The sequence below is a fragment of the Astatotilapia calliptera genome, chromosome 19 (assembly GCF_900246225.1).
Source record: "Astatotilapia calliptera chromosome 19, fAstCal1.2, whole genome shotgun sequence".
NCBI lineage: Eukaryota > Metazoa > Chordata > Actinopteri > Cichliformes > Cichlidae > Astatotilapia > Astatotilapia calliptera.
Genome location: NC_039320.1, coordinates 24,684,102 through 24,696,022, shown reverse-complemented (window position 1 = coordinate 24,696,022; position 11,921 = coordinate 24,684,102). Strand labels below are relative to the sequence as shown.

The window sequence follows — 11,921 nt, the reverse complement described above, 5'->3', positions numbered from 1 at the left end:
CTTGTCTCTGCCTGTTTCTGCTTGCAGCACTGATCACGCTAACCTTTCTTTTTTTGTGTGTTGTTTTTTTAACATCTCAGGTCTCTTCTTGTTATAGTAGGCCTTTTGGGATATGTGAATCAGCCAATCAGCGGGTCAGAAAAAGTAGTGCACACAGTCGGTTTAATGCTGTCTGGCAGATAAAATGGCTCAACCGGCACACAAAAAAATAGCCTATATAAACAATAAAGACCTTAATGAGACTACTCCAAAGACAACAGTCTATCTAATTAAATGCAGGAGCTATGTGTCAAACTATAATAAACTAATGCCTTCTTCTTCTTCTTTTTTTTTTTTTTTTTTTAAAGGAGCAGAATTTTAATTTTTAGGAAGGGTTCATTTTCAATTCACCCCATTTCAAACCGGCTTTTTCTTTTTTTGTTTGTTTTTGGGGGGTTTTTGGTCCGTTTTGTTAAAATGGACAAAAGGGTCAAGTTTCTGCCAGCCACGGCCCTCCCTTGGCAGCTTTTGTTGGACGGTAACAAAACCTCGCCTGTGTGCTCTGGCTGCAGTTTGTGTGTGAAAGGCTAGACAAAGCCAAGGTACTGTTGCTCTGGTAATGCAGGTGTTCTCAGGTTTGGGACCAGGGGATGAGAATTTCGAGGATAGGCAATGTCCCTGTCCTTGAAATCACTTTTTAGTTTTTATGAGGTCATTTTAATAAGGTTTGACCTTCAGTTGTAAATGTCAACTGTGAGCAAGATTACAGTCAGTACAATCTGAAATATTTGGACTCTTGCTCGTTGTTTTAGGCCACACTAGCTACTCTGCATCTTCCTCAAATTCCCCAGTGTCACTTGATTTGTGGTCATTTGATTAATTGTAAAAATTCCCTTTAAAAATGTTACACCATAGAATAGTAGTAACATCAGAACCCTGCATCCTGAAGTGGGCCTGTGTGTAGTTTAAAGAGCATGACGTGTTAATGGGTAACAGTTGAAAACACAATGTTCTCGTTACAGTTGTTTAATACATTTCTTTAATCTTTTCTTTCAAGAGTGTTCAGGCTAAAACATTTGTTCCTATCTGCAGCTCTGAGGCAGTGTGATGGATAATACTCTCTACTATTCGGACATAAAGCAAGCAATCAAGAAGTTTACTTGTAGATAAATCGCTAATTAAAATGTTTTCGTTGCAGTAATGCATGTGTGTGTGTACCTTCATTTAAATGACCACAAAAGTATTCATTCAAACATATCGGCCACGTAGTATTACCGTATTATTCCAAGTAGGAGGTAGTTTGTGGATCTTTGAGCTTTACGGGGATTTGGTTGCAGTATTAAAAGGTAAATTTGAAAGGGATTACAGAATACAAACGCTTAAAAGGAGCACGGAGAGGGGGAACAGGAGATATTTGTCTCCTTTGCAACCCTGCATCGACACATCCACACACCCTTGTGGGCTTGAGGACTCACGCTCCGGCATGTTGTGTGTCTGCTGTCTGTGCAATGCAACACTGCCATCTATGGATAAGAGCTGTAGGCCGCTCACTGTTTATCCCGCATCACGTTGCCGCCTGTGTGCGTCCACACGCAGCCGCCTGGACGCGCCTGTCATCTGGAGGAAACTCCTCCCTGCAGACAGCGCGTCCTGTCGCCTTCCCAGCGCAATGGTCTCCTGGATCATCTCTAGACTTGTGGTGTAAGTCCCCTTTTTAAATTCATTTAAAACATTCTCTGTCATAGAGGGATATGAACAGATCGCATCGCCTGATTGTTGCAGGTGGCAAATCGAGACGCACATTAACGGTGGAGAAGCTGCGCGCTTTACAAGCCCCCGCATTTCTGCCTGACAGCCTTTTTAATCAGAATCAGACGTCAACATAGAGAGCAAGTGTCGTGCTGTTCATTTCTGACTGAAAGCAGCCCGGGTTTGATGGGATTGTACTTTGTCGTTTCAGCCGGAATGAGCCCCGGGCCTGTATAGACCTACTGTATTTCTTAACAGGCTGGCAGCGCGCAGCAGTCTGCCACTCTTTGTTTTTATCAAGTGATTTGTTTTTTATTCTAGACAAAGAGATGACGTTATTGAGTGAATAATGTATTATCGTCATACGAGATGATAAAAATGAGTCAGATCCTGAAATCTGGGGGCTTCTTTCATAGCCAGAAGCCCTAAATGTCACTGAGTGGCGAGGTGTCTGAACAACAGGAGCGGTCTTTGAGTGGACCAATATTGAGTGTGGATGTCCCACATTGGAAAAAAAAAAACCCAAAAGGGATGGGTCAGCCTTCTCAGGTTACAATGCAAGAGCATTTCATGTTATAAGAGTGGATGCATATACCCCCATGTTTTTATATCAATAGCTGCCTGTTTCCTATTATTATTAGTGTAGGTCATGGCTATTTTTCGCCTGCACAAACTATGAATCAGCATCATTGCAGACTGTGTAAAGCAACAGTAGGCTCTAACCTCGAAATAGGGAAGCAATTACATTTCGATAACGAGATTTTGTTACACTGATTGGACTGCCAGCGCTTTGGCAGCTCAAAACCTGGTTATGCAGATTCGTTTTTGGATCGGTGGCCAACAGAAAGGTTTTAGCTGCGTCGATATTTTAAGCGTCCTTGTGTTTCTGAACTCCGAGTTAGCCGGCCAGGCCCGAGCAACATGATGTGGGTCAGTAATTTGATCAGGTCGCACTTAAGCAGCTGTTGCTGTTGCTTGGTTGTAGCACTTTCACAGAGTCCACGTCTCTGTCCGGACACCCAGCAGCACAGGTGCTTGCATAAGAGGAGGAATTTAAAGAAAAAAGACAACATATGTGAACTAATTTTACCTGAAATGACTTGACTTTATCTGTCAGCTGCCAAGCCCGTATTAGCCATGAGTAATACTTTACAGTTTCTGATTGACCTCATCTTTCCTGGAAACCTGTAAATGTCTACAAGAGGTCCAAAGATTCAAAACAAAATGTACATACAAATGCTTAAGAAGAAAGAATTATTCCCAAATGTCTATATATGGATTGCTTTAATGCACAGCATACACTGCTGTGGAGAAGTCTTTCACCCCTCGTAATTTGCTAGGAAAATGGGAAATAGGTGCAGCGATTTATTAAAAACATGCAAATACACATGAAAATAGAGTATAGAGGAAAAAAACAGGCTGTGCAATACTAATAAGCTTTAAAGTAAAAATCTGATGTGTTCACTTTTATTCTTTAATGCCTCCACTCTCACAGATGAGTTTTCTTGTTGTTTCTTTAAGTAGTCTTCAGGAATAGTTCTCCAAGCTTATGAAGGACATTCAAAGCTTGTCTTTGGATGTTGCCTGCATTTTGTTCTGTTTTCTATCAAATGTCTTTTGTTCTCTGCTTGTCAGTTTTCCTCAAATTTTTTAAGGACACGCTGCACACCATGCTGAGAAATTACAAAGTTTCAGCTACTGGCTCTTTAGGAATCATCTTGTTGGTCCAAAAATACTATTTTATGCCTGTCAAACTGTGTTTTTATGGGAACCTGACAACAACAAAGTGCCTAAAGGTATAAAATTACTTCTTCACTAAGTTGTCAGTTATGTGTAGTCACAACACTGGTTCATCCCTTGGGTTAGGTGCTCAAAGGATTCACAGGTAGTCATAGGAACCGATAGTTCCTGCAGTACAAAGACTGTACAGCATATGAGTTAAACAACAGCCAGTGTCCAAAGAAGACATTTGAAAGATTTTCAGAAAGCCTGGAGAATTATTGATGGAGATCAATTTAAAAATTACAAGAAAGTCTGTCACTTTGGAAACAAAACATAGACTTTTTCACAGCAGTTTATTGTTTTTAATCATGTTTTATTGCATTAAACATGTCTTTGTGGCACGTTTTTTTATGTCTGAATATTAATCGGTTTTCTGTCTTTTAGACTCGTCTTTGGTACACTATATCCTGCATACTCTTCTTATAAAGCTGTGAAGTCCAAAGATGTGAAAGAATACGTGAGTAAAATGTTTTTAGCTTTACAATAGTAACACCATGATGTATTAGTAAATAGAAATGTTTTATGTGGATTTGCATTAACAGATTTGACTTTTCTATGACATTGCAGGTGAAATGGATGATGTACTGGATAATATTTGCCCTATTTACATCTGTGGAAGTGTTTACAGACATGTTTCTTTGTTGGTAGGTGACTGCAGATGTTTTGTGTCAATGATCGTACAGAGGCCCTCCGGGGAATATATTTCAACTCTTGTCTTGAGTCTTGTAGGGTTATCATTAACAATCTTTATGGCAGACATAAAAAAACACAAGTTATTGTGTTTTACTGCTACTCCGTGTTTTCACTGCAGGCTTCCTTTCTACTATGAACTGAAGATAGCCTTTGTGGTGTGGCTGCTATCCCCTTACACTAAAGGTTCCAGTGTGCTATACAGGAAGTTTGTTCATCCCACGCTTTCCTCAAAAGAAAAGGTGAAATCCCTTTCCTTTTTGTTGTTGTATCTTCCTTTATTTCCTCTGGTGCCGTTAAAGGAAAGGCATAGGGGGCAAAATGTTCAGTCTAGGCTTTAAGCTAACACGCGTGGTTTTGTGTCTAATAGAACTGGAGTTTTGCGACTGTCTCAGGAACAAAAGTGCCTTTGTGCCAATTCACTTTCCCACTTAAGCTTTTAAAAATGTGTCCGCTGGACAAAGGCAAAGACATGTCACAGTCTTCTTCCATTCGTCTTTTCCTTTCCACCTTTTTTCCCCCCCTCTGTTTGTGTGGCAGGAAATGGATAAATGAGCTTTCTGAAGATCAAAAGCCACAGAATGAAATGATGCAGTCAAGCAACACATGAAACAGCTGTCCAGCAATTACACAATGCCAATGAGATACATCATGTTCATGTGATTCTTTTTTTTTTGCTCTTTGTTTAGGACATTGATGAGTATATCTGCCAAGCAAAGGACAAAAGCTATGACACACTGGTGCATTTTGGGAGAAAAGGACTGAACGTTGCAGCCACAGCTGCAGTCATGGCTGCAACAAAGGTAATGCAGACTCTGGACATTTGTTTTGTACTGCACTGGGGGTACGGTGCTCGGGCATTGTAAATAATGTGTCAAGCTTGTTGTTTTTGCGGCCGATCACATTCATGAAGCTTTGAACATTTGTTTTTGAAGCAGAGGACGCAGCAGATTACTGTAATGTTTGTGTATTTCATGATGCCATGTCATCCCCAGCCTGTCTCACACTGCTGCTGATACTAAAACATAGCCTTTCCCGGTTTAGGGTCAAGGAGTTCTGTCAGACAGACTCAGGAGTTTCAGCATGCAGGATCTCTCTTCCTACCAGTCTGACCCTGTTAACAGCAGCTCCGACTCTACGCAGCCTGCAGCCGCACAGCACCGAACCCGACCTATGATGCGCAGCAAGTCTGAGAGCTACAAGGGTGAGGAGATGTGATTTCCATACTGCTTCATGCCACCTACAGTAGCCCTGAAAACTAAATAAACAAACAACAAATAATAGTCTTATAAAGCATTATAAAAATGTAAATGAGTTAAATAGCACAACATACCGAAAAATATGGAAATATGGGCTCGATGAGCACACTGTAGGAGCCATTACAATGCTGCAGCAGTGCCTGCCTGGTTTGTGTGACGCAGATTATCGAGGCGATATCTGTTTTCCTGTTCAAGCTCGTTTAAGCCCAAAGATATTGTTTAGTACCTCAGCTTTCCTGACTGGCCCCCTAACCTCAGCCCTACCTTCCTGTTTGGAGCAGGTCAGGCCCTCACAGGGCTAACCATCCTGTGACAAAACTCGCATGCAGCTGGAGGGATTTTGTGCCAACTTTAACAGTGGAATCGGTTATTATTTGTACTAATTCGGTGCTGTATTTTTCAGATAATTTAAAAAAATTTTCATGTAATTAAATTTAGAAGTAACAACAACTGTTAATATCGATGGGGTTACGGTATTATTAAATAATGAATCTTAGCAAGGGTATGTCATCGAATATTTGGTAACCAAGCTGCTGTAAACATCTGAGCCAGCGTTTGAATTTTCATTCATTCTGAGGATCTTTGTTATTGCCGACAAATCCAAGTAAAAGACCAAAACCATTACTTTCTGTGACTTAGACGTTGTCTGTTGTTCATTTTAAGGCTGCATATGTTTATATGTCTAAATAATGTCCTAAACAGCTGGGCAGTGTAGCTACTTGGATACATTTGTTGGGGACTATTTTCAGCTGTGGATTAATACACATTTGGCGAGCTGTATTTTTAGTTGCATGGTTGGTTTGGGGTGGAGTTAAAATTAATATGAATCATAATAAATGTCAGCTGGAGCTAAGATGTGGTTCATTAATGTGTTTTTTATACTTTCTGTATAACAATGGCGCTTAAGGCGCAGAGGCATCAGAAAGTTGCTTTTTTGTGGTTTTGATCTTTTTGTGAGATCATTGGATTTGCTGACAACAACAAAATCACCAAAATGCAAAATCACTAAAGCTTCTACGATATTATCTTTTGTCTTCTGTTGTGGCATTATTTGACATGGAAAACAGGCTAAGAAGGTTTACTCTGACTCTTAAAATAATAGAAAGGAGGACATAAGGAGGGCTAATAAGAACAGCCTTGTTATGCTTGTATTTGCTGCAGCAAATTGGTGTTTGATCTCAGTCGTGCAGCATGCAGGATGATGATGCATTATGATATGAGCATTCGTAATCCCCAAACTGACCAAAATCAGCTACATCTCTTCTGTAATGAAATGGGAAGCATTAGGCCTTTGATTGGTTAGTTTTTCATTCCCTGCTGCCGACCTTTTCCCACGGTACAGGGCAGGATTTTGACATGACTGAGTTTGAGGTGTTGGGGTTGGACCAGTGGGACTCCAAGGAGTTTCTGTCCCAGAATGCTTCAACTTCTGAGTCTGAGCCCACGCCCATTACACCCACTATGACACCCCAGTCCACCCCACCCTCCGCACCCTCTCTACCTCCCACTCCGGTGGCTCTGGAGCAGCCTGAGGAGGTGAGGAAAGAGGCGCAGGCAGCGTCAAAATCTCCACAGCTCAGGCTGACTAAGCGGAAGGCTCCTGAGGTACACTGCCTTGTGAACGTGGCTGCTCAGCTGCTGTCTGATCCTAACTGCCCCTTGAGAATGGTGATTTACTCAATGATTCACTAATTTCTGCTGCTGCGTGCCTAAATAAATCATCATGGTCCAGTACCTATGCGATGGTGGAGAGCCAGATTGCTAATAGAATTTCTGCACTGATGAAACTGAATCATGCATTAACTTGGTAGAAACATTATTTAGTTCAAATAATGATTGCATGATTGCAGTGACTCAGATTTTTTGGAAATATTAAACATTGTTGATAAATTCACACGGTTTGCCTTCTAGTGTGTTTCACCCATTTAGAATAACTTTTAGTTTTGATGTGGAAATGTTTGTGTGAAATCCTTCCCTGGAATGAACCAGCATTCATTCATAAACCTCAACACCTAGTATGTCTTTGATTGGCGTTCTCAATGAACAGCTAAATAAAGCAGGATTATTAAAGGATAAAGCTGGCAATATTTTTTTTTCAGTTGTCAGAAGATCACATGAAAAAATCAACAATGAATTGATACTACAAATGAGTGTTGCCTGGGTAGCTAAAGCCTGAAAGAGCTTGTTCCTTATTCCTGTGCGACCCAAACCCTGGTAGAAACATCAGTGAGCCACAGCGCATGCGCTAAGTGACATAATGTTTCATCACAATCAACATGGGACTGTAGTTTTTTGTTGTTTTTAAGTTATTACCACATCAGTCCCCTGATACCACAAATACTCTGCTGAGAAACAAATGTGCATTTACGCCTCAAGACCTAGGACTTTTTCCCTCCCCCTCCCAATCAGTTAGTAACAGCTCCAATGATGCAAGGCCAAACTTACCTATTCATTACTATTCTCTAAGGCAGGGGTGTGCAATCTCAGTCCACGAGGGCCGGTGTCTCTGCAGGTTTTAGATGTGTCCTCGAACCAACAAAGCTGATTTAAATGGCTAAATTAACTCCTCAACATGTCCTGAAGTTCTCCAGAGGCCTGGTAACGAACTAATTGTGTGATTCAGGTGTGTTGACCCAAGGTGAGATCTAGGGACACCGGCCCTCGTGGACTGAGATTGCCCACCCCTGCTCTAAGGTCTCGCTATTGACAAGAGAAACGTGAGAAAAACAGTAAAGCATGCTTCTCTTAACCACCAGGCCAAATTCAAGTTTTAAAGACAAAAGCTCTTAATTAAGCTGCATATTAAAATTATGAACAGCCTCTCAACAGTCAGTAAACACTGATGTCATTTAAGCTATTCTGTGCCACATTTGATTCAACATACACTCACCAGACACTTTAAGTACCACCTTGTTCTTACCAGGTGGAGCCTATTTTGTTTTCAGAGCTACCTTTAGTCTTCATGGCAGAGATTCAACAAGATACTGGAAACATTCCTCAGAGATTCCAGTCCAGGTTGACATGATAGCGTCACACAGTTTCTGCAGATATGTCCGCTGCATATCCATGGTGGGAATCTCACGTTCCACCACATTTCAAAGTTGCTACGTTGGATTGAGATCTGTTGACTGTGGAGGCCAGAACAGTGAACTCACTGTCGTATTAAAGAAGCCAGCTTGAGATGATTTGAGCCTTGTGACATGCAACATTTTCCTGCTGGAAGCAGCCATCAGACGATAGGTACTGTGGTCATAAAGAGTTGATTTTAAGGGACCCATAGTATCCTATAAAATACTAGGATACTGGCAGCATTTCTTCTATTGTCCAATTTTTTGAGCCTGTAGAAATTGCAGCTTCGGTTTCCTGTTCTTAGCAGGAGTGGCACCTGAAGTGATCTTTTGCTCTTGTGTGTTCAGAGAAGCTCTTCTGCATAAACTTGGTTGCAAAGAGTGGCTATTTGGGTAATCATGTCATGCTCCTCTGACATCTGATATCAAAAAGACATTTTCACCCAGAAAACTACCACTCACTGCATTTTTCTCTCTTTACATACGATTCTCTGTAAACTCTACAGATGGCAGTGTGGGAAAAATCCCAGTAGATCAACAATTTCTGAAATACTCAGACCAGAACCATCTGGCACCAACAACCATGCCATCACTTAAATCACTTTTCTTCACCATTCTGATGCTCAATATCCAGCAGGTCATTGTTCGTAAATGCACTGGGTTCCTGCCATGTTATTAGCTCTTTAGATATTTGTGTTAATAAGCAGCTGAACAGGTGTCCCTAACAAAGAATTAAACACAACACATTCACAGTCATAGTGATACTAGGCGGCCTCTTCAGTAAAAGTGTTGCACTTGGCAACCTTTGAAAGCGTTACATGCTGTGTTTTTACCCTAGAGACAGTCTGGTCCCAGCACACTGAGCTGATAATCCACAGAAGAAGATTATTCACTACTACAATGTTTACTCCTCTTTTGTAATGTTTACAGTACATTTTTTTAAATTGCCGTCTGCTCCTTAAAAGGAATTAAAGTAAATATTTGCAATCTCCTCTCCTGTTAATGACTTCTGTAGAAATAAACAGGCTTTGGTCTGAGAGGTAAATTGGAAAAACAGGGAAACTGTTTCTTAGTTTTGCTTTCATCTTGACAATAAGAAAAATACAAAATAATGCCAGCCTTTATCCTTTAAATACTTTGCGACTCCTTGCAGCTACTGGCTGACTGAATTCCATCTCTCTGTTCGCTTCTCTCGTCCCTTCTAGCCTCCTCATAGAGTCTTAAGGCCTCTCACAAGATCCAGGAGTGCTCTTTCTTCGAACAATGAAGCCATGTGAAACTGTCCTCAAGACTACTCCAGCTGCCTTTTCTGCAAGAAGTTAAAACAAAAATACTGAATGGCCAAAAGCTACATGACTGAAGCAGCCCTGCTTTGGAATAAGGTATTACCAAAGTGACCTATGATGACCCCTCTATATACAGCATATAGCAAGTGACTCATGATTTAAAATGTTGAGGTAGGAGAAATGAGTGAATGGGTGCCATGCTGAGAAGACACTTTGAGTTCGTTGGTTATTGAATATGTATTTATGTACAGGTTTATGTGTGCTTCATCTTTATGATTTCTTTGTTTTTAATCTATCAAGTCTGGACAGGCAAATGCATGTGTGTCTTCCCAGGCATTAGTCTGCTGTTATTAAACAGAATGTACTGTCACTGAACATTACAGCGGGCACAGTGAGCAAGAGAATGTGATAGAAGCCAAGGATCAACAGCATAGACCGGGCTGTTTTTACCCACGTGAAATAATTTTTCTCTGGAGAGCAGCTTTTCTGCACTTCAATAATTATCACAACAAAGTATTAATAAATCAATCAGTTATCCAAGCGAAGATCAAGCAACAAGTGACAGATATGATTCTGTTTATTACCTCTCTCTTAAAGCCTTAAAAAAAGAGATAGCAGAAACTTAAATGTTGCATTTCCAACAGTGTTCTTATTAATATGCACTAGGTTTAGAATAGAAATCACTGCCCTCAATAATCTAAAATAGCTGAATAAATAAATAAATATAAGTCACTGAACACCACCATCAATCACTTTCATTATTGTGCGTTTTTTCGGTGGTAAATAGTTTTTTTGTGTACCAAAAAACAACACGTGCATCACAGATTTAGAAAAGAAAGAAAGAAAAGAGAAAAAAAGTCATTACATAAGATGTTTCGTTAGTGGAGCTGACTGTTTTTGACAATCTGTTTAGTTTCTAAGCATGTTCTGTCATTTAATTGGCAGTTTTTAGTGCAATTAGGATTAAGTCACTTTTCTGCTGTAGCAAGAGTAGGATACTACATGGTTAAACATTAACTGTATATGGACATGGTTGTTTTATCTTTTTATTTACATGTTTAAAATCACTGTGCAATGTTCTGCTGTGAACTGAGCAACTCTAAGCCCGACTCTCGTTACCGTTATTTGCTTCCGTTGTTATTTAGAAAATCACGAGAGTGACTTTAGTGGTTTTTCAGGTTTACAACCTTTATGAATTAGCAGTGCGTGGTGAAGCGTTGTTTGTTTTCATCCTGAACTTTACTCGCTGCGCCTGAACCTCGGCGACGTTCTAAACAAAGTATCACTGTGCTGGTTGTCGATTGACAGGATTAGCCCAGTAGATTTCTAACTTTCCTCTATGTATCTGTATCATTTAAGGTGGGTTTGAAACAAAAAGCTTCTCAGGTACAACTGTTCTGTTTACACGTCACTCACTCTGATGTTGTAGATACACTTATTATGCACATAAAATGCTCTTTAAACAGATAAAAAGTTATAAAAAATGGGGGGTGGGGGGAATCAAATGATGTGTTTAAGCATTAGTAGTATCTGTGGTAGTGTTGGAGGTGATTTCTTTGAAATTCATTCAAAGCAAAACAGGAAAAAACATGTTACAAAGTTGCAGATCTGTATACTTGTGTGTAGATTGATGAAGTCATCATTGCATGATGTTTTGTTATTAATTTGTATGAGAATTTGATTTCTTAAGTGCTTTTGTGTGAAGCTGTTGGCCTCTTCAGATGCCTTGCTGGTAAACATTTTCTTCTTTAGTTGATTTATAAAAAGAAATGTTATGGCTATCAGTTGGTTAAATAAATATATACGCATACAAACATGTCTTATTAACTGGTAAATTAGCCACTTAACACTTTAAGCAGTGGGAGACACGCAAGTCATTGTACTAACGTATCCTCAGATTTTTTTTCTGGCAGGCCAGAATGTCAAGTTAATTCAACTTAAACTTAATTGTGAATTATGAAACAAAAAGACGTGATGTGATGGCATATTGGTTCATGACTATCAATTTGTTTCACTTGTTTAAATATTTCCGTTGGTGAAATCAACTTACAACCATTAAATATAAAGCAGAACTTTTGTGTCTGTTCTTTTTTCTGCGTATTTGCTTT

General features: G+C 40.0%; 1 protein-coding gene across 2 annotated transcripts; it reads left to right on the top strand.

Moving 5' to 3' along the window:
• Nucleotides 1–1,555: 1,555 nt before the first annotated feature.
• Nucleotides 1,556–11,885, top strand: reep1 (receptor accessory protein 1). Of its 2 annotated transcripts, none has more exons than XM_026152215.1 (8): nucleotides 1,556–1,680; nucleotides 3,895–3,967; nucleotides 4,078–4,154; nucleotides 4,322–4,442; nucleotides 4,890–5,003; nucleotides 5,245–5,404; nucleotides 6,802–7,064; nucleotides 9,733–11,885. In XM_026152215.1, exons 1-8 carry the CDS (start codon nucleotides 1,649–1,651, stop codon nucleotides 9,802–9,804), a joined length of 912 nt encoding a protein of 303 aa, XP_026008000.1. In that variant the 5' UTR covers nucleotides 1,556–1,648; the 3' UTR covers nucleotides 9,805–11,885. The 2 variants fall into 2 exon arrangements, with proteins under 2 accessions (XP_026008000.1, XP_026008001.1); XM_026152216.1 differs by having other exon boundaries at nucleotides 1,558–1,680; nucleotides 6,802–6,995.
• Nucleotides 11,886–11,921: the final 36 nt, after the last annotated feature.

Excerpts from the sequence above, each read along its gene's own strand:
- reep1 (XM_026152215.1), top strand. The coding sequence starts at position 1,649 with ATGGTCTCCTGGATCATCTCTAGACTTGTGGT. Across the intron at positions 5,004-5,244 it reads CAGTCATGGCTGCAACAAAG|GGTCAAGGAGTTCTGTCAGA; the intron begins GTAATGCAGACT and ends TTCCCGGTTTAG. Across the intron at positions 7,065-9,732 it reads CTAAGCGGAAGGCTCCTGAG|CCTCCTCATAGAGTCTTAAG; the intron begins GTACACTGCCTT and ends CGTCCCTTCTAG.